This window comes from Salvelinus fontinalis, chromosome 6 (genome assembly GCF_029448725.1).
Source record: "Salvelinus fontinalis isolate EN_2023a chromosome 6, ASM2944872v1, whole genome shotgun sequence".
NCBI classification, from domain to species: Eukaryota; Metazoa; Chordata; class Actinopteri; order Salmoniformes; family Salmonidae; genus Salvelinus; species Salvelinus fontinalis.
The window spans coordinates 11,084,894-11,109,359 of record NC_074670.1 but is presented as its reverse complement, the minus strand read 5'-3'; the positions used below and the strand labels follow the sequence as shown (position 1 = coordinate 11,109,359).

The following is a 24,466-nucleotide window of genomic DNA, read 5'->3' as shown; positions in this document are numbered from 1 at the left end:
TCACCCCCTCGTATCATCCCCTCGTCTCACCCCCTTGTCTCACCCCCTCATCTCACCCCCTTGTCTCACCCCCTCGTCTCACCCCCTCGTCTCATCCCCTCGTCTCACCCCCTTGTCTCACCCCCTAGACTCACGCCCTCGTATCATCCCCTCGTCTCACCCCCTTGTCTCACCCCCTTGTCTCACCCCCCTCGACTCACCCCCTCGTCTCATCCCCTCGTCTCACCCCCCTTGTCTCACCCCCCTCGTCTTCACCTCTACGCCTCAATGAGGAAAGAAGAAAAGATATTGCATTCTCGCTCTGTTTTTCTCTGCACCGTTTTGTTGTTTTTTGTATTCTGCTCAAGCACACGTTGACACATCTGGTATCCAATCAGAACGGCATTCACTCCCTGCATCCAATCAGAAATTCCCTGTAGCACTTCCTGTTTTCTAAAGCCCCCCTTTACTGCCTGTATCCAATCACAATCTGTGTTGTTTGTGCTTGGGAACCATGTGATGATTGCTTCACAGGTCTGTCAAATAATCATTTCCCCAATGTCTCTTTGTCTCCTCCTGAAGCTCTGGCATTGGCTTAACAAGCAGGTAATGTTCTGGAGGAGAGCTCTGCTAAGAGAGAGAGAGAGAGAGAGAGAGAGAGAGAGAGCATGAAAGTGTGTGTCTGAAATAATGTCAAAATGAGAATGAAAGAGAGAAGAAGAGGAAGAGTGTATGAGTGTGAAATAGTCAGAGAACCAAAGAGAGAGAATGATAAAGGAAGGAAGAGAGTGTGTGAAGCAGTGTGAGCGCCCTATAGTAGCTTGGAGTGACGCTGTAACCATCCACTTTCATCCCTCCATCCTGTCTCCGCCCCTCGCTGACCTCACTTCCTCCCTGCTTCCTGCTTCTGTTGTGGTGAAGCTACAGTGGGGCGAGCTCATTCATTGGCTCCTCAACCTTCCTTAGCTTCTCCTCTGTGATCTGATTGGCTGGTTGGCTTCTGAGCGTGTGTGAGGTGCATGGAGAGAAGAGACTGCTTTAGACCAAGCTGAGGGGAGTGCCGGGGGGGTTGGGTTGGGGGGGCAGGGCTTCCCCTACTATTACCAAGGCAGGGTAGACGCTCCCTGCTATTCCCTAGCTCTGGAAATGAAGAGCTGCACCATGGAGGGGCATTAGCAGACCGCCTAAAGAAAGATCTGGGCGGAGTCATGGGTTTGGGAGGGGTGGGACTGAGCTGCTACTGGGTTGAGAAGAGACTGCTTTAGACCAAGCTGAGGGGAGTGCCGGGGGGGTTGGGTTGGGGGCTTCCCCTACTATCACCAAGGCAGGGTAGACGCTCCCTGCTATTCCCTAGCTCTGGAAATGAAGAGCTGCACCATGGAGGGGCATTAGCAGACCGCCTAAAGAAAGATCTGGGCGGAGTCATGGGTTTGGGAGGGGTGGGACTGAGCTGCTACTGGGTTGGGTTGGAGTCTGATCCATATTGGACAGGGGGGACATCCATATTAATGACTATTCTGTAGTGAAGGCGTTAGATTAGCATCTGTAAAGGTAGACTCCGCCTCGAGCAGCACGGCTGATATTGAGATGAGCGAGATGCAAGACTTTGCTTTCACACAGTCACACAGTATCCGCACATGTGCACAGGTTCGCTTCACACTGATAGAGCGTACTAGCTACGGGACCAAAACAGAGGAGAAGTTGAGCCTCTCTGTCCAAAGCTCTTAGTTGTTGTGGAAATTGACCCACTCGCTGGTTACTTTGTGCATCTACGTCATATCGCTGAGTCTACCTTTAAAACAGCAGTTACATCAAACCAATTTCTGATTCTGACTGGTCTTGAGCTGAGCTTTGCTGTAGTCTATATTTCTGTAGAGTCTATACTGTAGATTTTCTAGATCTCTCAGATTCTCATTCTGTTATATGTTGACTCAGGATGTGTCCCAATACTCTGAGGTTGCCACCATATTGCTTCATTGCTTCATGTGCTGTCAGGTCAGTGGCCATGTTGTGTAATACCACTGAGATACCGCCTTACTAATATCTCCCCATCACCTCCAGCCTCCTGATGGTCATGTTCAGCATTCTTCCTCAGTGACCTCACACACTCCCAGGTCACTAAGGAAGGTGTCATAATGCTGTCATAAGGTATCATAGGGTTGTTATAAGGCAGGGGACATAGAGAAACCTAAATCCTGGGAAGTGACTGTCCTCCTCTGTGGCCCTTAGAGGAACTGCCTCTTAAAGTTACAATAAAGACGTGTAAAGAGATGAGCCTGCAGACAGAGCACACGTCTCACACACAGCCCTGGGGTTTAACATGCGTGCACTCATGTATGGTGTGTGATAGAGTGTATCTGTGTGCACAGGCTGTTCTCAGGATCCAAGATGGCGGCGGTAGGCTTTAGTTCAGACACAGAATGTCTGCCTTGGTCTCTGGTTTCCCAGGGGAGAAGGACACAGGTTTCTCCATGTGTTCAGTCACATCTGCGACAACTCCTAATGGCTGACTTATGCTGACTTATGTCTCTCTTTCTCTCTGTCACCTTTCCCCTTCTTTTTTATCGCTCTCTTTTCTCTCTCTCTCTCTCTCTGTCTCTCTGTCTCTGTAGATGGTCATATGGTTGGAGCGCTCCCTGGATAAACTCATCAGTATCTTCATCATCTTCCTGCTGGTGACAGGAACTCTACTCATGGTTCTCCTGCTCACTGCTATGGTGCGGTACTGTGTGTTCCTCAGAGCTTACCATAGTTTGATTTCCTCTTCCACAGTACATAGCTAATTGAGATATAGGCTATTTTCAGCATAACCTCTCTCTCTCTCTCTCTCTCTCTCTCTCTCTCTCTCTCTCTGTAGGTTCATCATGAGAGTGTTCATATCATAGAGGTCACCAGTAACCTTATCAACGAGACTGTGTCCAGCCATCCAGAATGGGCCAAGTAAGAGAGACATGCACACACACACACACACAAACACACACACACACACACACACACACACACACACACATCTTGTACACTTGGCTGTCCATCAATATTGATGATGACGTTACTCCCAATTGTCACAGAAGTGTGATTACTGTGTGTGGTTGTGGTTGTGCCAGTGCGTGTGGCTTTGCAGGCCAGACCTGCATGGTTTGCCACAGAGGGAGTGTGTTGCCCCTGCTGCTGGGGTTCGTGTGCATGCCGTTGGATTCTCCTCTGTGATTATGTCCTGGAGGTTTGTGACACCCAGTTGGAACACCAGGTACGTCGGTTGCTAGCCAGGTTCTCCAAATTAGACATTGCCAAGGTACAGTATGTGACTGTATGTGAAGTGCCCCCCACTTCACATACAGTCAGAGAGGTGTTGACCATTGATGTGGAAGGTCAGCTCTTCTTGCTGGGAGGTGAGTTGTTGACCATCAATGTGGAAGGTGAGCTCTTCTTGCTGGGAGGTGAGTTGTTGACCATCAATGTGGAAGGTGAGCTATTCTTGCTGGGGGGTGAGTTGTTGACCATTGATGTGGAAGGTGAGCTCTTCTTGCTGGGAGGTGAGTTGTTGACCATCAATGTGGAAGGTGAGCTCTTCTTGCTGGGAGGTGAGTTGTTGACCATCAATGTGGAAGGTGAGCTATTCTTGCTGGGGGGTGAGTTGTTGACCATTGATGTGGAAGGTGAGCTCTTCTTGCTGGGGGTGAGTTGTTGACCATCGATGTGGAAGGTGAGCTCTTCTTGCTGGGGGTGAGTTGTTGACCATCGATGTGGAAGGTGAGCTCTTCTTGCTGGGGGTGAGTTGTTAACCATCGATGTGGAAGGTGAGCTCTTCTTGCTGGGGGGTGAGTTGTTGACCATCTATGTGGAAGGTGAGCTCTTCTTGCTGGAGGTGAGTTGTTGACCATCGATGTGGAAGGTGAGCTCTTCTTGCTGGAGGTGAGTTGTTGACCATCGATGTGGAACGTGAGCTATTCTTGCTGGGGGTGAGTTGTTGACCATCGATGTGGAAGGTGAGCTCTTCTTGCTGGGGGGTGAGTTGTTGACCATCTATGTGGAAGGTGAGCTCTTCTTGCTGGAGGTGAGTTGTTGACCATCGATGTGGAAGGTGAGCTCTTCTTGCTGGGGGTGAGTTGTTGACCATCGATGTGGAAGGTGAGCTCTTCTTGCTGGGGGTGAGTTGTTGACCATCGATGTGGAAGGTGAGCTATTCTTGCTGGAGGTGAGTTGTTGACCATCGATGTGGAACGTGAGCTATTCTTGCTGGGGGTGAGTTGTTGACCATCGATGTGGAACGTGAGCTATTCTTGCTGGAGGTGAGTTGTTGACCATCGATGTGGAACGTGAGCTATTCTTGCTGGGGGTGAGTTGTTGACCATCGATGTGGAAGGTGAGCTCTTCTTGCTGGGGGGTGAGTTGTTGACCATCGATGTGGAACGTGAGCTATTCTTGCTGGAGGTGAGTTGTTGACCATCGATGTGGAACGTGAGCTATTCTTGCTGGGGGTGAGTTGTTGACCATCGATGTGGAAGGTGAGCTCTTCTTGCTGGGGGTGAGTTGTTGATGTGGAAGGCAGTGTTTTCCATTAGTGTCAGCTGTCGGCTAATCAGCCGGTTACAGACTCATTTTCAGCCAGCTACATTTTCCACTTCATATTAACTAGGTTACTTTCCTTCTTCTAGCGATCTATTTCTAGGACAGGCGCCGGTCAGTCACAAAGTGAGTGATGACAGGGAAATGCAGCAGAGAGGAAAAGGCAAAGCGAGAGGTTTCACACTCGCCAAAATCTGTCCAAAGCTTTTCTATGGTCTTATTTTGGACCTAAGCTTGTCACCTGCCTTCCCACCTTTGGGACAACGACTCTCATTGTTTGGGCGGAGACATGAGCATCTCGTCATTATATACAGATCTTTGGTTGCAGTCAAATGATTTTACACTGAGGGAGAGAGCATGATGCTTGTGAATTTGCACCGCCCATGTAATGTAAGTGGTCCCGTGGTCCCGTGTGGCTCAGTTGGTAGAGCATGGCGCTTGCAACGCCAGGGTTGTGGGTTCAATTCCCATGGGGGGACCAGGGTTCAATTCCCACGGGGGGACCAGGATGAATATGTATGAACTTTCCAATTTGTAAGTCGCTCTGGATAAGAGCGTCTGCTAAATGACTTAAATGTAATGTAATGTAAGTGGTAACGATGAGTTGAAATTCACGACTTTGCCGAATTATTATTTTCTGACACATTCATGTATTTTCTTTCGTGTGTTTCACACAGCCAGCCACGCGGAGTGGTGGCGCATAGTAAGCTCTTTACTTAGTCTAGGCAGCCGATAGTGGGCGCTAGATCTGCACGGCTGTCTGATTGATTTGCATTCCCAGTAATACATACACTGGTTTCCCTCGTGGACTGGCTTGCACATAAAACTGAAAAGTTGTAATTTCCCTCCTTCACTATCTTTAATAGTTTAATAAAACACATTTTTCCATCACCATTGGCTGAACACGGTGTGCAACATCGCTGGTGTAATGGTTTTCTTCCTGAGATGAAGGAGAGGACCAAAACGCAGCGCGGCTAGTGTTCAACATGTTTAATAAAGAGAATAACGTGAACACTACAAACAACAAAACAATAAATGTGAAAACCGAAAACAGTCCTATCTGGTGCAGAACACAAAGACAGAAGACAACCACCCACAATCCCCAACACAAAACAAGCCACCTATATATGATTCTCAATCAGGGACAACGATTGACAGCTGCCTCTGATTGAGAACCATATTAGGCTGAACACAGAAACAGACAAACTAGACACACAACATAGAATGCCCACCCAGCTCACGTCCTGACCAACACTAAAACAAGCAACACACATAAGAACTATGGTCAGGACGTGACAGCTGGCTACTTTTTCTGGCTGGTTACTTTTTCTATTTGGCTACGATGTACTTGTGGAAAACACTGGGGAAGGTGAGCTCTTCTTGCTGGGGGTGAGTTGTTGACCATTTATGTGGAAGGTGAGCTATTCTTGCTGGGGGTGAGTTGTTGACCATCAATGTGGAAGGTGAGCTATTCTTGCTGGGGGGTGAGTTGTTGACCATCAATGTGGAAGGTGAGCTATTCTTGCTGGGGGGTGAGTTCTTGACCATTTATGTGGAAGGTGAGCTCTTCTTGATAGATGGTGAGTTGTTGACCAATGATGTGGAAGGTGAGCTCTTCTTGATAGATGATGAGTTGTTGACCAATGATGTGGAAGGTGAGCTCTTATTGCTGGGGGTGAGTTGTTGACCATTTATGTGGAAGGTGAGCTCTTCTTGATAGATGATGAGTTGTTGACCAATGATGTGGAAGGTGAGCTCTTCTTGATAGATGGTGAGTTGTCGACCAATGATGTGGAAGGTGAGCTCTTCTTGATAGATGGTGAGTTGTCGACCAATGATGTGTGTCTTGCTGAGACTGACGGAGTTGTAGACGGAGGAGACAGGCTCAGTGAATGCTGCATGTATTCTGGTGAGTGGGAGAGGAGATATTGCTGTGCAAAGATGTGTTGAGTTGAGGTCTTGCTTGTGGCTTGGAGGCGCCGGAGGTTGAATAGATTGTCATCCAGCCGGAACTGCTTTATTTACCCAACATTCATCTCTTCATGGTACAGACGGCTCAAAGGCACTCAGCTCTGACAGAGCGGTGGAATGGGCCTGGGGGTTAACTAGGTGAGAAGTGGACTGGGCCTGGGGGTTAACTAGGTGAGCAGTGGGCTGGGCCTGGGGATTAACTAGGTGAGCAGTGGACTGGGCCTGGGGGTTAACTAGGTGAGCAGTGGGCTGGGCCTGGGGGTTAACTAGGTGAGCAGTGGACTGGGCCTCTCATAGACATCACACCAACCTGTGGTAATAACCCCCCTGCCTGGCCCCTCATAGACATCACACCACCCTGTGGTGATAACCCCCTGGCTCCTCATAGACATCACACCAACCTGTGGTGATAACCCCCTGGCTCCTCATAGACATCACACCACCCTGTGGTGATAACCCCCTGGCTCCTCATAGACATCACACCACCCTGTGGTGATAACCGCCTGGCTCCTCATAGACATCACATCAACCTGTGGTGATAACCCCCTGGCTCCTCATAGACATCACACCACCCTGTGGTGATAACCGCCTGGCTCCTCATAGACATCACACCACCCTGTGGTGATAACCCCCTGGCTCCTCATAGACATCACACCACCCTGTGGTGATAACCGCCTGGCTCCTCATAGACATCACACCACCCTGTGGTGATAACCGCCTGGCTCCTCATAGACATCACACCACCCTGTGGTGATAACCCCCTGGCTCCTCATAGACATCACACCACCCTGTGGTGATAACCCCCTGGCTCCTCATAGACATCACACCACCCTGTGGTGATAACCCCCTGCCCCTCATAGACATCACACCACCCTGTGGTGATAACCCCCTGGCTCCTCATAGACATCACACCACCCTGTGGTGATAACCCCCTGCTCCTCATAGACATCACACCAACCTGTGGTGATAACCCCCTGCTCCTCATAGACATCACACCACCCTGTGGTGATAACTCCCTGGCTCCTCATAGACATCACACCACCCTGTGGTGATAACCCCCTTGCTCCTCATAGACATCACACCACCCTGTGGTGATAACCCCCTGGCTCCTCATAGACATCACACCACCCTGTGGTGATAACCGCCTGGCTCCTCATAGACATCACACCACCCTGTGGTGATAACCCCCTTGCTCCTCATAGACATCACACCACCCTGTGGTGATAACCGCCTGGCTCCTCATAGACATCACACCACCCTGTGGTGATAACCGCCTGGCTCCTCATAGACATCACACCACCCTGTTGTGATAACCCCCTGGCTCCTCATAGACATCACACCACCCTGTGGTGATAACCGCCTGGCTCCTCATAGACATCACATCACCCTGTGGTGATAACCCCCTGCCCCTCATAGACATCACACCACCCTGTGGTGATAACCGCCTGGCTCCTCATAGACATCACACCACCCTGTGGTGATAACCCCCTGCCCCTCATAGACATCACACCAACCTGTGGTGATAACCCCCTGGCTCCTCATAGACATCACACCACCCTGTGGTGATAACCCCCTTGCTCCTCATAGACATCACACCACCCTGTGGTGATAACCGCCTGGCTCCTCATACACATCACACCACCCTGTGGTGATAACCCCCTGCTCCTCATAGACATCACACCACCCTGTGGTGATAACCCCCTTGCTCCTCATAGACATCACACCACCCTGTGGTGATAACCGCCTGGCTCCTCATAGACATCACACCACCCTGTTGTGATAACCCCCTGGCTCCTCATAGACATCACACCACCCTGTGGTGATAACCCCCTGGCTCCTCATAGACATCACACCACCCTGTGGTGATAACCCCCTGGCTCCTCATAGACATCACACCAACCTGTGGTGATAACCCCCTGCTCCTCATAGACATCACACCACCCTGTGGTGATAACCCCCTGGCTCCTCATAGACATCACACCACCCTGTGGTGATAACCCCCTGGCTCCTCATAGACATCACACCACCCTGTGGTGATAACCCCCTGGCTCCTCATAGACATCACTCAACAGCTGAACAGGGTGCTGTATTGGTAAATCAGTCCCTGATTCTCTTTCTCTCTCCACCAGTTGGCTCCCTGAGGCCCAGGTCATCCAGAAAGCTATGAACTCAGCTGCCACTAACGTCTACCAGCACGGTCGAGAATGGATAACATTCAAGGTAAGAGAGACAACAGGAGAGAGGGAGGGGGATGGAGACACTGGTAAAATCACTGATTGTGTGTGTGTGGTGTGGTGTGTGTGTAGCTCCATAAGATGCTTGGTGAAAAGGGGAACCACACAGCTGTCATAGAGAAGCAGGTTCTGGAACTGTGGGACAGACTGTACCACTCCTGGTTTGTCAAGGTAACACGGGGGGGGGGGGGGGTCCACCAGACCACAGTATAGGGGGGTTCACATGGTCACGTCTTCATGTTTGGCTTGAGAATATATAGACTGAAACACTGATTACCCTTATAAACACAGACCAGAACTACACTATACATTCATACATGTCTCACTCTTTCAACACCGTCTGTTTAGGTTCGTAAATCTGGAGTGCGCTCAGAGCATTCGTAAAGTCAGAGTTTTGTCAGATTGTCCGTTCGTAAAGTCAGAGTTTTGTCTAGTATGACNACCGTCTGTGCGTGTCTGTGTGCGTGCGTGTCTGTGTGCGTGCGTGTCTGTCTACGGCGTTTCTGTCTCAGAATGTAACCCAGACAGGAGGGCGTAACCGTAGTGGTGGTCAGAAGCTTGTCCAGAGACAGAACAGCTGGCTGGGAGAGATCTTAGACTGGCAGGACATCGCCTCCTTCGCTCAGGAGAACATAGAAACACTGCTCTCTGTGAGTACACACGTGTGTGTGTGTGTGTGTGTGTGTGTGTGTGTGTGTGTGTGTGTGTGTGTGTGTGTGTGTGTGTGTGTGTGTGTGTGTGTGTGTGTGTGTGTGTGTGTGTGTGTGTGTGTGTGTGTGTGTGTGTGCGTGTGTATATAACGTGTGTATCCTCTGTTATAGATAGTGGAGTCTCTGTGGGTGGTGATGAGTCGGAACGTTGGGCTGCTGATCTCCACAACGACCACTCTCCTCACTGTCCTCTTCCACAGCGGCACAGCTCTCCTCAACTTCGCCCTCAGCCTGGTAACACACACACACAGGTCTCCTCAACTTTGCCCTCAGCCTGGTAATACACACACACAGCTCTCCTCAACTTCGCCCTCAGCCTGGTAACACACACACAGCTCTCCTCAACTTTGCCCTCAGCCTGGTAACACACACACACAGCTCTACTCAACTTTGCCCTCAGCCTGGTAACACACACACACAGCTCTACTCAACTACGCCCTCAGCCTGGTAACACACACACAGCTCTACTCAACTTCGCCCTCAGCCTGGTAACACATACACACAGCTCTCCTCTACGTCGCCCTCAGCCTGGTAACACACACACAGCTCTCCTCAACTTCGCCCTCAGCCTGGTAACACACACACACAGCTCTACTCAACTTTGCCCTCAGCCTGGTAACACACACACACAGCTCTACTCAACTACGCCCTCAGCCTGGTAACACACACACAGCTCTACTCAACTTTGCCCTCAGCCTGGTAACACACACACACAGCTCTACTCAACTTTGCCCTCAGCCTGGTAACACACACACACATCTCTACTCAACTTTGCCCTCAGCCTGGTAACACACACACACAGCTCTACTCAACTTTGCCCTCAGCCTGGTAATACACACACACAGCTCTCCTCAACTTCGCCCTCAGCCTGGTAACACACACACAGCTCTACTCAACTTCGCCCTCAGCCTGGTAACACATACACACAGCTCTCCTCAACTTCGCCCTCAGCCTGGTAACACACACACACAGCTCTACTCAACTTCGCCCTCAGCCTGGTAACACACACACACATCTCTACTCAACTACGCCCTCAGCCTGGTAACACACACACACATCTCTACTCAACTACGCCCTCAGCCTGGTAACACATACACATAGCTCGCTCTGTGTGCCTCCTCCTTCATACCTTAATATTTACTCTGTTGAGTGTGTGTCCGTGTGTGTGTGTCCGTGCATGTGTGTGTCCTTTTGTGTGTGTATGTGTGTATGTGTAGGTGATATTCCTGACCACGTTGTTCTATCTGCTGAGTTCCAGTGGAGAGTACTACGAGCCTGTCAAATGGGTGATCAGCCTCACTCCTCTGTCCCAGCCCGGACCATCCTCTAACATCATAGGACAGTCTGTAGAGGAGGCCATCAGGTACACACACACACAGCACACACATAAACACACACACACGCACGGTCTTGTACAGCTAACCTTGTGGGGACACACAATTCAGTCCCATTCTAAATCCTATTTTCCCTAACCCCTAACCCATACACTTACCCTAACCCGTACACTTACCCTAACCGTAACTGTAACCCTCAAATTAAACCAAAAATCGAACCTGAACGCTAAACCTAACCCTAGCTCCTAAACCTAACCCTAGCTCCTAAACCTAACCCTAGCTCCTAAACCAAACCCTAGCTCTTAAACCTAACCCTAGCTCCTAAACCTAGCTATTAAACCTAACCCTAGCTCCTAAACCTAACCCTAGCTCCTAAACCTAACCCTAGCTCCTAAACCTAACCCTAGCTCCTAAACCTAACCCTAGCTCTTAAACCTAGCTATTAAACCTAACCCTAGCTCCTAAACCTAACCCTAGCTCTTAAACCTAACCCGAGCTCCTAAACCTAACCCTAGCTCCTAACCCTAGCTCCTAAACCTAACTCTAGCTCTTAAACCTAACCCTAGCTCCTAAACCTAACCCTAGCTCCTAACCCTAGCTCTTAAACCTAACCCTAGCTCCTAAACCTAACCCTAGCTCCTAAACCTAACCCTAGCTCTTAAACCTAACCCTAGCTCCTAAACCAAACCCTAGCTCTTAAACCTAACCCTAGCTCCTAAACCAAACCCTAGCTCTTAAACCCAATCCTAGCTCCTAAACCTAACCCTAGCTCCTAACCCTAACCCTAGCTCCTAACCCTAGCTCCTAAACCAAACCCTAGCTCTTAAACCTAACCCTAGCTCCTAAACCAAACCCTAGCTCTTAAACCTAACCCTAGCTCCTAAACCAAACCCTAGCTCTTAAACCTAACCCTAGCTCCTAAACCTAACCCTAGCTCTTAAACCCAACCCTAGCTCCTAAACCTAACCCTAGCTCCTAACCCTAACCCTAGCTCCTAACCCTAGCTCCTAAACCTAAACTTCTGGTCCCCACAAGAATATTTAAACACGTCCACACACACACTGCACTCATTTGACATTTGAAATGTTAAAACATATATTAGTTTAATCGTGTGTGTTTTAGAGGGGTGTTTGATGCCTCTCTAAAGATGGCAGGGTTCTATGGTCTCTACACCTGGCTGACACACACCATCTTCGGCATCCACATCGTCTTCATCCCCTCTGGTGAGTGTGTTCAAAACTGACTGATCAAATAGAACATCTTAACTTGCTGATGTTTGACTGACTAGCCTGGAGACGAGGAAACCCTCCTTATGTCCAAACTATTAGATGAGTAACTTGTATAACAGGACTGTTCTATTCCAGTCTTCTGTCTTACTATTGTCAAACATGTTCCATGTGTCCTCTTCCCTCACCCCCTTCAGCCCTGGCAGCTATCCTGGGCGCGGTGCCATTCCTGGGGACGTACTGGGCAGCACTGCCCGCTGTGTGTGACCTGTGGCTGGCCCAGGGAGAAGGGGTCAAAGCCTTGCTACTGCTACTCTTCCATCTGCTGCCCACCTACTTCGTAGACACAGCCATCTACTCCGATATATCAGGGTACGAGTGTGTGTGTGTGTGTGTGTGTGTGTGTGTGTGTGTGTGAGAGTGTGTATGTGTTTATGCGTATTCACTGTTTATGAGATCAGTGTGTAAGAGAGAGAAATCTAATCTGTTATGATATTAAAGTAAGTGTGTGTTGATATCTGCCCCCCCCCCCCACAGTGGTGGTCACCCGTATCTGACTGGTCTAGCAGTGGCAGGAGGAGCATACTATCTGGGTCTGGAGGGGGCGATCATCGGTCCTATCCTGCTGTGTATCCTGGTGGTAGCCTCCAACATCTACAGTGCCATGCTGATGAGTCCCAACTCTGCCCAGCCCACCCCTGTACAGTCTACCTGGCCACTACATCCTGCCAGGTCCTTCATGGACACCACTCCCTCGGTGCTGAAGAGGGTGAGCGAGTGAGAGGTGGAGTGTCTCCTGGTTTCTCATTGACTGGGTGCCTGTTCCTTGGCTTCTTATAGGCTGATTACCTGGGAGAAGCACCCGTTCCTCCCTCGTGCTCCTCCCGAGCTCTATGAGGTCTCCCAGGCGGAGTGGCAGGGTGTGAGGGGAGGTTACCCACAATGCCATCAGCCTGATAAAGCTACCTTTCAAACCATAGAGGAGAGACCCTCCCCTCCCCCAACACATATGAGACCATAGAAAAGATTTACATTAGAAATCAAATCAATGGTCCACAATATGTATACTGGGCACACCATATTTAATATTGAATGTCTGACACCATATTTAATATTGAATGTTTGACACCATATTTAATATTGAATGTCTGACACCATATTTAATATTGGATGTTTGACACCATATTTAATATTGAATGTCTGACACCATATTTAATATTGAATGTTTGACACCATATTTAATATTGAATGTTTGACACCATATTTAATATTGAATGTTTGACACCATATTTAATATTGAATGTTTAATTGATGCTCATCACATCTCGCTGAATGCGGGGCCTCTTTCAGTGTTCAACACATTCAGCGATGGTCAAGTTTATTGTGCCGCAATAAGGGATGGGACATGTGGATTTTAGAACATGGGTCTGTTCTACCCATTCTATGTACACGTATAAGACCCCCCAGTACCAAATCTACAGACCTGCCTAAAGTGGGATGTATCTCCCCCCCCCCCCCCAATCCTTTCTGCCCCCTCTACCTGGCACTTTTGTGAAGGTCAAAGTTCAGAATGGGTCACACGTTGTAAGCTGCAACGGAGCAATGAACTAACCCTGGTCCCGGAGAGCTACTGGATGGGCAGGGTTTAGTTCCAGCCCAGCATTAAGACATCTGATTCAAGTAATGAAGGCTCTAATAAGGGAACTAGAACCTGTACACCCGGGTGCCCTCCAGATGCCACCAAAATTAACATTTAGCGCTTTTGGTTTTTATCATCTTTACTGTTATCATTAATATAATGCTGTTTTATTATCTCTATGGTTACATGTTGTATGATGCATTGTCATACTTGGGAGTTCTGTTGGCGTGGCGATGAGTACTGTATGCAGGCACTTCCTGTGCTGAGAGGTGGAACTTCCTGTGTTGATGTTTTTACATTTAAAAACAGATTAGTTTTCAGCTCAAGTTTATGTTTTGCTCTCTAACGCACACACACACACACACGCACACACACACACACACACACACACACACACACACACACACACACACACACACACACACACACACACACACACACACACACACACACACACACACACACACACACACACACACACACACACACACACACACACACACACACACACACACACACACACACACACACACACAGGTTGATGTCAGTGCTGCTGTAAGGTGAATGTAGTCTGAAGGCGCTGTAGTTGTTACATATCACGGTAATAAGGTAGTGGGTCCTGGCCTGTACTAACTACATCCTATTATAATCTATCACATACATACCCCGGATTACACACACAAGTATACACACACACACATTCACTCCACGTTAATGGGAGAAGGATGAACTTTCACATTATAAATGTAACCGTTTACACCAACTGAACGATGTACAGGTATGTATTCTGATTGAGTACTCTGTATGTGAAGCACGACATCATGTTATGTGGCCGAAGCGTCAGCTGTCTGAGGTTGGGAGGACTGGTTATTTATCCTGAGAAGGTTGGAGTCCTACTGTTGGCTCACTTCCCTCACCCTGACGTCACCTGACTCTGGAACATACCGCTGCTGTGTTTTCTACTGGAAATGCACTGAGACAATAAACAGGACTGTTTCAACTAAGATGGCGTCCTCCTGGTGTTGCTCCACAATATCAACTCGTTCATTTTCAGACTGATCATCACATACATTTTTAGATTTTCTCTCAACGATCAATCATTAACCAAACTGATTGGAGCATTACAGGCTAACACTTGATATTGAAGTCATTGTCTAAACAAGTTACAGAACACTACAGAGAGGGGAGGGGACCCACTCTGCAGAGTACACTGGAACTTATCCCTAGAGAGATAAACATGTTAAAAAACATGAATCAATGCACTTATTGATTGATTCTATTTAGTTTTCTAACAAGGCTACTCACACCATACATTAACATGATGGATAACACATTTCAAATGGCAGAAAGACAAACAGATGTACAAACCACAATAATAAAATAACAATTACAAATTACTAAACATTTATATTTTTCCTGCAGCATTTCTTAAGGCTATTTACACTAAAACACAGAGGGGAAAAATGACTCCCACTGATTTAGAGTCCTGAAGTCAGGCTGTGTCCATGTTCCAACAAGTCCTTGTCCATTTTCAGATTGTGCCACTTTGTCAGATATGCATCTGCACATGGTATTAAAATGTGTCTCTCATCCGTCCACTGTGTCGGCATTGGGACCCCATTTCCTCCTCCCTTGTATGCTAATTATTTTGAAATTGTCTCTTTTGTATTCTATTCGACAGTAAGTTGAGAACCCGACTGAGGTCACTAGGTTATTTCTTTTGGGGGGGGGGGGGGGTATTGATCCGAGGGCCTTCGAAAGGGGGACTGATTTAGAGGGTGGGATGATGATGATTTAAATGGTTTTACTCTCCAGATCCATCTACACTTGTAAAGATATTCAGACACAATGGGTGCCTGACTGCCTCCGGAGGTGGGAAGGAAGATCGGATCACAATCAGATCATGTGTTTTTTGATTGTCTACACCTGCCTAAAAATGTGGGCACAATCAGAATGTGGACAAGATCAGGACAAGCTATGTTATGGCTCCAGATATAAATGTAACCGTATAAATTTAGACCGTCCCCTCGCCCCGACCCGGGCGGGAACCAGGGACCCTCTGCACACATCAACAACTGACACCCACGAAGCATCGTTACCCATCGCTCCACAAAAGCCGCGGCCCTTGCAGAGCAAGGGGCAACACTACATTTAGGTTTCAGAGCAAGTGACGTAACTGATTGAAACGCTACTAGCGCGTACCCGCTAACTAGCTAGCCATTTCACATCCGTTACATAAACAGGACTAGAATATGTGTGCTGGAGCAGGAGGTGACTTGCCTGAGGACTCAAAACTGTCTTGCTCTGTACAGGGTAATAGCTGAGTCAAGCCAAGGCCATAGCACCACATAAAGTGGCTCAGTGAATGTGGCGTGGAATGTGTGCAGGTGGGTCAGTGTGTCAGAGGAAACATTGTAGAAGGACAGGGTACCACCTTGCCAGTCCAGATACACTCCTACTCTGCGGGAGCTGGAGGACGGTAAGAGGATGGGGGTTTTCTTTATGTTATGAAAGGCATCATAGGACTTGTCATTGCAGTACAAACTCCAGGACATGTCATTGTAGCCAATCACACAGTCATTATTCCCTCCTTTCCTAACAAGTCTTCTATATGTCAGCCCTACAGAAGCCCCATAACCCTCCCACTCTGCCTCCCAGTAGCAGCGCCCAGAAAGAGGCTCTCTACACAGCATCTGTCCACTGGTCAAACCTCTCTGGGTGCTTAGGATAGTTTTTCTGATGTCCTTTGGAGTCATGCACCACCTTCCTGTTCCCCCGAGTCAGGTACAGTTGAGGGTGTATGGTGTTGAGGTCTGGTGTGAGCTCACAGGCATCTGATGATACAGAACACATCAAGATAATAGTTTGGCATCGTTGTGTAGTTTTATTTCAAGTTTATTTTGATCATATAGTATTGGTAACATTTTGGAAAATCAAGTATAATCTCGTATATTCCAAATAAATGTTATCCCTGGGTGACATTAAACAACAGTCATTTTACTCTGATTCCAAATGGAATTGAGACTTACATTTTCTCAGTGCTGATTTTAACCAGCACTCTGAATCATGGTCCACACCGGAAGAACGGCAGAAACAAACAGACAGTTAGAATCAAGGACTTATCTTTTTGATGGGAAATAATAACCAATGTGAATGTTTTTACCTGAGTGTCTGCAGTTGATAGTGTGGCTCCTCCAGTAGAGTAGAGAGCAGTTTGCCTGAATCTCCAGGGTTATTGTAGCTCAGGTTCAACTCTCTCAGGTGGGAGGGATTAGAGCTGACAGCTGAAGCAAGAAAAGCACAACCTTCCTCTGTGACTCCACAGAATGACAGACTGCAGAAAGAGACTTCTCACTCTCAGAGAAATATACATGTCCTCTAGATGGACAATAAATAAGAGTCTACCACATTAGTCTGGAATATTTAGTATAATATTATCATTTTCTGAGAAAGTATGTGTACATAATCTCAGAATATTAACTGCAAGGGGTACAGTTAGGGTAGGGTCAACAGTAGGGTTAGATAATAAACACAGTGTGAAAGACTAATCTAAGTATCTTTAGTTTACAACTTGGATTCCCCAGTCCAATAGAGAGTTGTATCACTCCGGAATCCTGCAGGTCATTGTCACTCAGGTCCAGCTCTATCAGACTTGAGTTTGAGCAGAAAACTGAAGCCAATGCCGGGCCTCCTGGGTGGCGCAGTGGTCTAGGGCACTGCATCGCAGTGCTAGCTGCGCTACCAGAGTCTCTGGTTTCGCGCCCAGGCTGGGCTGGGTTCGCACCCAGGTTCTGTCGCAACCGGGAGGTCCGTGGGGCGACGCACAATTGGCATAGCGTCGTCCGGGTTAGGGAGGGTTTGGCCGGTAGGGATATCCTTGTCTCAGTATGTAAAATGTAATAAAATGTATGCACTCTACTGTAAGTCGCTCTGGATAAGAGCGTCTGCTAAATGACTAAAATGTAAATGTAATGCTTTACTGTTTTTGATGTTACATTGCTTCAGCCTGAAGAGAAAGTAAGAGTGATTGATATTCATATGGGGTCACCATAAACTTTATGAACAGCTCTTGAAACTTTATTTCATACAATTTGACCCGATTTCAGGATTTGTTGTTTACTTGAGTTTCTCCAGAGGACAGAGTGGATTCTTCAGTCCAGCTGAGAGCAGCACTATTCCTGAATCCTGCAGGTCATTGTCACTCAGGTCCAGCTCTCTCAGGTGTGAGGAGTCTGAGCTGAGAACTGAGGCCAACAACTCACAGCATTTCTCTGTGAGGTTACATCCATTCAGCCTTAGGAAGAAAAAAGACCACTATGTGTTAAGAAATCAACCCATATCTTTGTTTATATTAGTGTTTTGTCTGATGACGAAGGTTTTAATTTAAAGTACGTACAGAGCTGTTCTGGAAGCCTTGACCACTGGCAGCAGCCTCACAAGACCTTCATCTGATCTGATGTACTTCTTCAGGTCAAACACATCCAGCTCCTCTTCTGAGGTCAGCAACACAAAGAGAAGAGCTGACCACTGTGCAGGAGAGAGTTCTTCTTTAGAGAGACTTCCTGAGCCCAGGTAGCTTTGGATCTCCTCTACTAGTGAATGGTCATTTAGCTCATTCAGACAGTGGAACAGATTGATGCATCTCTCTGGAGAGGGATTCTCCCTGATCTTCTCCTTGATGTATCTGACTGTTTTCTCATTGGTCTCTGAGCTGCTTCCTGTCTGTGTCAGTAGGCCTCGAAGAAGAGTCTGATTGGACTCCAGTGAGAGGCCGAGAAAGAAGCGGAGGAACAGGTCCAAATGTCCATTCTCACTCTGTAAGGCCTTGTCCACTGCACTCTTGTAGAGGATTGTCACAGCTGTGTCTTTGGCTGTCTGAAGTTTCCTGCTTGTGTTTTGTTCAGACATTACATTTACAGGTCATTGTTTGTTGTTCAGACATTACATTTACAGGTCATTGTTTGTTGTTCAGACATTACATTTACAGGTCATTGTTTGTTGTTCAGACATTACATTTACAGGTCATTGTTTGTTGTTCAGACATTACATTTACAGGTCATTGTTTGTTGTTCAGACATTACATTTACAGGTCATTGTTTTTTGTTCAGACATTACATTTACAGGTCATTGTTTTTTGTTCAGACATTACATTTACAGGTCATTGTTGAATGTGAGAAACACGTATAAAGCTGCCAGAAACTCTTGAATGCTCAGATGCACAAAGCAGTAGACCTTCTCCTGGTGCAGCCCAAACTCCTCTCTAAAGATCTCTGTGCACACTCCTGAGTACACTGATGCTTCTGTGACATCAATGCCACACTCTCTCAGGTCTTCCTCATAGAAGGTCAGATTGCCTTTTTCCAGCTGCTGAAAAGCCAGTTTTCCCAGTGCTAGGATGGTAGTTTTATTCCAATAATGATCCAATGAAAGATCTCCAAGATACTTCTGACCACTCTGTTTGGTCTGAAACACCAGGATTTGTGTGTACATTTGAGTCAGAGTCTTGGGCAAATCTCCGCTTTCTGCTTCACGCAACATTTCCTCGAGAACTGTGGCTGAAATCCAACTGAAGACTGGTATGTGGCACATGATGTAAATGCTCCTTGAAGACTTCAAATGCTTTGTGATTCTGTTGGCCAGGTTCACATCACTGATTCTCTTCCTGAAGTACTCTTCTTTCTGTGGGTCGTTAAACCCTCGTACTTCTGTCACACGGTCAACACATTAAGCAAGGATCTGATTGGCTGCTGCAGTTCGAGAGGTGATCCAGAGGAGAGAAGAGGGAAGCAGATTTCCCTTGATGAGGTTTGTCAGTAGGACATCCACTGAAGTTGGCTCTGTGACATCACAACAGCTCTCATTATTCTGAAAGTCTAGAGGAAGTCGACACTCATCCAGACCATCAAAGACAAACAGAACTTTGTACTTTTCAAAGTCTGTTATCCCTGATTCTTTGTTTTCTATGAAGAAGTGATTGAGAAGTTCAACCAAGCTGTGTTTTTTCTTCATCAGATTCAGCTCCTGAAAAGGGAGTGAAAATATCAGGTGGACATCATGATTTGCTTTTCCTTCAGCCCAGTCTAGAATGAACTTCTGCACGGAGACCGTTTTTCCAATGCCAGCGACTCCCTTTGTCAGCACTGTTCTGATACATTGGTCTTGTCCAGGTAAGGGTTTATAGATGTCGTTGTACTTGATTGGTATCTCTTGTGTTGACGCTCGTCTAGATGCCATCTCAATCTGTCTCACTTCCTGTTCCTTATTGACCTGTCCACTTCCACCCTCTGTGATGTAGAGCTCTGTGTAGATCTTATTGAGAAGGGTTGGGTTTCCCTGTTTTGCTATTACCTCAAAGACACGCTCACACCTCCTCTTCATGTTGGACTTGAGTCTAAGTTGGCACACAGTAAGCTCACCCAAAAGACCTGACAATTTAGATATCATTAATGTTAACATGTTACTACAGACACATTCAGGGTTTCAAGCAGCTATGTATTACAGTGTATACTTTCAAGCAAACAACCGTATAGGCCTCTCTTATACACTGTGTGCTTTTGCAAACAGAATAGCTCAAAGAAGATCAATTAAATATAGGCAAGTAGATTAGAGAGAGTGTATTCACAAAAATTCTCTGTGACATCTCTCTCTGGGCATACATGGGGGTCATTCTTCAAATGCTGGTGCATTTGGGCATGGCCTTTCAGAAAGATAATGATGTTTCTAGATTTAAAACATCTTCCAATTCTAAAGCAACTAATATGTCAGCTTAATGACTTTGAATAATTGTTCTATTATGATAACATTGTGTCACCAGCAGGAGTAGTAACACAAATGACACATTTTTGGTAACTGAGAATTTTCTCGAATGGAGGCAACAGATGCTAAAATGTAAGGTAATGTACCCTTAAAAAAAATATTTACTAAAGTGATAGGATTACTTATTTAGCTCACAATGTAATTTCCCTTCATTTGAATTGAGTAACACCAATGACACTGTGTATTTAGACAACAAATTATCTTTGGAATCCTCAAATGTATGACCTACTAAAAGGGTGTGATTAGCTAAGAATTTTCTTTAATATAGACTCCTCCCCCGATAACGGTTTGCCGCTGGAACGCTCAAGGTCCTTGTATATCTTTGTAATGAGTGATTTTAATTTAATTGATCTATACAGTATGTTAAATACTTTTGTTTACTTTCTAGCATTCCAAATAATAGATCGATATCTCTAAATCCCCAAAACATCACTACAACTCTACACATCAATATTGGGGCAAGCCAATTTGCTTGCAACCAAGCACTTTAAACAATGCATAAACAAAGTTTTGCAGTATAAAGGACTTGCTTTAAGTTTTACAATGGATAAACAGTTCAATAGCAATAAAAACATGTATGATGCGTACCTATTTGTCATTTTAAAGTGTTTTTCATGGTTGAAAAGACAAGGGACACAAATGCCCCTGCAATTCAAAAATGACCCATGAGGCATTGAAGATGAAAGCATAGAGCACGTACTTTTCTCCAGTGTGTCAGCGAGCTCCTTCTGATCCATGTTCATCAGGACGTGCAGCGTGATCTTTAGAGCCGCCTCTCTGGCACTCCTCTGCTTCTTCTCATCTTCACCGCCCACCACTTCCTCATCTTCTCCCTGACTCTCAGAGCATGGACTCCGAAGCCTCTCAAACCTCTTCAACTCACTCTTTATAAAAGTGATTATGTTGGCTTCGACCAACTGTTGAAACAATAATTTAAAAAAAGGTATGTGATATGATGTGGGCCTTTCTAAGTTGTTGTTATATGTTTTGATTTCCCAGGGAGTATTCAAACCCAGGCCTCAAGGACCTCAGTGCTGCTAGTTTTATTAGGGATGAAACCTATTGTTAGTCTTAGAATATTTTTGTTCAAACAACTCAAGCATAGAACTTATTTTCTAATATGGCACACAGAAAGTAGGCGCCATGAGGAACTCAGTCAAAAAGAATGGGACCTATAAGTGATGCAGGCCCATGGTACATATCTTAACTTACAGTACCGGTCAAAAGTTTGTACACACCTACCCTTTCCAGTGTTTTTCTTTATTTTTACTATTTCTACATTGTAGAATAAAAACCAAAAAAAGTGTTAAATCAAAACAAAATATATTTAATATTTTAGATTCTTCAAAGTGGCCACCCTTTGCCTTGATAACAGCTTTGCACACTCTTGGCAACCCAGGCGTGCCATGGTCATGTCCCTGCTAACTGGGCGGGCATTGGAGTGGGCTACGGCCGTCTGGGAGAGAGGACAGGAGAGGAGGAGCTGGGTTCCTACGAGGGGTTCATGGCTCTGTTCAGGGCGGTCTTCGACCATCCAGCGCAGGGCAGAGAGGGAGGTGAGCGACTACTCCAACTCCGGCAGGGTGCCCAGACCGCTGCAGAATATGCCCTCACCTTCCAGACTGTAGCAGCCTCCAGGGGATGGGATGAGCCGGTGCTGCGCACCTTATTCCGAAGAGGACTGCGCGAGGGGGTCCAGAAGGAGTTGGTGTGCCGGGACGACAACCTTTCACAGGACGCGCTCATCGCGATAGCCATCAACCTGGACAACCTTCTTCTGGAGTGCCGGCGCCTCCATTGCCCCTCACCCCACTTTTGGCCGTCCTGGGGCAGAGCCTGAACCTATGGAGATAGGGTTCACACACCTCGCCACGGCAGAGCGACGTCGCCAGAGACAGCTGTGTCCCTATTGCGGTCAGGAGGGGAACTGGCTCCAGCGGTGTCCGGTGCATCCCAACCCGAACAGGGCTGGAGTTAAAACCTACAGGACTGTAGCTCTCCAGGAACAGGGCTGGAGAGCCCTGATCTATAAGTACTGCAACCCCCCTCTGGGATAAACAAATCTTACATTTACGTAAATGCTCTTAACCAGAGCAACTTACAGTAGTGAGTGCATACATCTTCATATTTTGTTTGTATTGGTCCCCTGTGGGGATTGAACCCACAACCCTGGCTTTGTAACTGCCATGCTCTACCAACTGAGCCACACACGACCAACTTACCTTTCTGTGTTCCTCTATCTTCGAAGGTGAACCTGAGGTTATATTACAGACGCCATTTACCTGAACCCAGGTCTCCGAGCAACGTCAATCTGCTTTTAGTTTTAATGCACTGTATTGTGGGAACAAAATACATCTTGATGTTCTGGTGCCGTTCAGGAAGTTAAAGTATTGATTGGGGTCTTAATTGTGGAGGAATGTATATATATATATATGTTGTATTATACAGGACGCATTTGAAAAAGAGACCTAGGTCTCAATATTCACCTTTCATATAATCATATCAAGTTCATACAGATGTCAGAATTAGGAGGCAGCTCTTACCGTAGGGTTCTTCTCTCCTCTCTCCAGTGTGTTTGTGTGATGGCATCAGTCTATCATACAATCTATCATGTCATCTTAAAAACTGGGTAAAGTTTAACAGAGACTATATTACTTTATAACATAATCTCTTGTTGTTACAAGATTTCAAAGGTTGAAATGTCACTAACAGACAAAATGTGTGTAAAAAAACGCCGCCATTAATGTTGTTCTCAGTCAAGAAACACAGAATCAACCATAGAAATAGAACCCATCTCTTTAGGTCAGACCAGCACTGGTGGACTGATCACTGGTGGACTGATCACTGGGGGACTGATCACTGGTGGACTGATCACTGGTGGACTGATCACTGGTGGACTGATCACTGGTGGACTGATCACTGGTAGACTGATCACTGGGGGACTGATCACTGGTGGACTGATCACTGGGGGACTGATCACTAGTGGACTGATCACTGGGGGACTGATCACTGGGGGACTGATCACTGGTGGACTGATCACTGGTGGACTGATCACTGGTGGACTGATCAATAGGGGACTGATCACTGGTGGACTGATCACTGGGGGACTGATCACTAGTGGACTGATCACTGGGGGACTGATCACTGGGGGACTGATCACTGGTGGACTGATCACTGGTGGACTGATCACTGGGGGACTGATCACTGGTGGACTGATCACTGATGGACTGATCACTAGGGGACTGATCACTGGTGGACTGATCACTGGGGGACTGATCACTAGTGGACTGATCACTGGGGGACTGATCACTGGTGGACTGATCACTGGTGGACTGATCACTGGGGGACGGATCACTGGGGGACTGATCACTGGTGGACTGATCACTGGGGGACTGATCACTAGTGGACTGATCACTGGGGGACTGATCACTGGGGGACTGATCACTAGGGGACTGATCACTGGTGGACTGATCACTAGGGGACTGATCACTGGTGGACTGATCACTGGTGGACTGATCACTGGTGGACTGATCACTAGGGGACTGATCACTAGGAGACTGATCACTGATGGACTGATCACTGATGGACTGATCACTGGGGGACTGATCACTAGGGGACTGATCACTGATGGACTGATCACTAGGGGACTGATCACTGATGGACTGATCACTGGTGGACTGATCACTGGGGGACTGATCATTGGTGGACTGATCACTGGGGGACTGATCACTGGGGGACTGATCACTGGTGGACTAATCACTGGGGGACTGATCACTGGGGGAGTGATCACTGGTGGACTAATCACTGGGGGACTGATCACTGGTGGACTAATCACTGGGGGACTGATCACTGGGGGAGTGATCACTGGTGGACTAATCACTGGGGGACTGATCACTGGTGGACTAATCACTGGGGGAGTGATCACGGGCGGAGTTCAAGATAATCTGTTGTCTCATGAATATGTGAGTAAAGAGAGAGACAGGAGTCCATG

General features: G+C 47.1%; 1 protein-coding gene and 1 pseudogene across 2 annotated transcripts in view; one reads left to right on the top strand and one right to left on the bottom strand.

The window, feature by feature from the left end:
• tmem245 (transmembrane protein 245) overlaps positions 1–14,663 on the top strand; it is a 21,087-nt gene extending 6,424 nt beyond the window's left edge. Inside the window, exons 6-16 of one of the 2 annotated variants that reach the window (XM_055924875.1) lie at positions 562–585; positions 2,592–2,696; positions 2,837–2,919; positions 8,646–8,736; positions 8,823–8,921; positions 9,263–9,400; positions 9,572–9,694; positions 10,678–10,823; positions 11,917–12,017; positions 12,218–12,392; positions 12,558–14,663. In XM_055924875.1, coding sequence (XP_055780850.1) covers positions 562–585; positions 2,592–2,696; positions 2,837–2,919; positions 8,646–8,736; positions 8,823–8,921; positions 9,263–9,400; positions 9,572–9,694; positions 10,678–10,823; positions 11,917–12,017; positions 12,218–12,392; positions 12,558–12,801 — 1,329 coding nt within the window. In that variant the 3' untranslated portion in view covers positions 12,802–14,663. The remainder of the gene's footprint in view (positions 1–561; positions 586–2,591; positions 2,697–2,836; positions 2,920–8,645; positions 8,737–8,822; positions 8,922–9,262; positions 9,401–9,571; positions 9,695–10,677; positions 10,824–11,916; positions 12,018–12,217; positions 12,393–12,557) is intronic. The other variant, XM_055924876.1, reaches the window with a different exon arrangement.
• A 762-nt stretch (positions 14,664–15,425) lies between these two features.
• Positions 15,426–20,624, bottom strand: LOC129857018 (NLR family CARD domain-containing protein 3-like; annotated as a pseudogene).
• Positions 20,625–24,466: the final 3,842 nt, after the last annotated feature.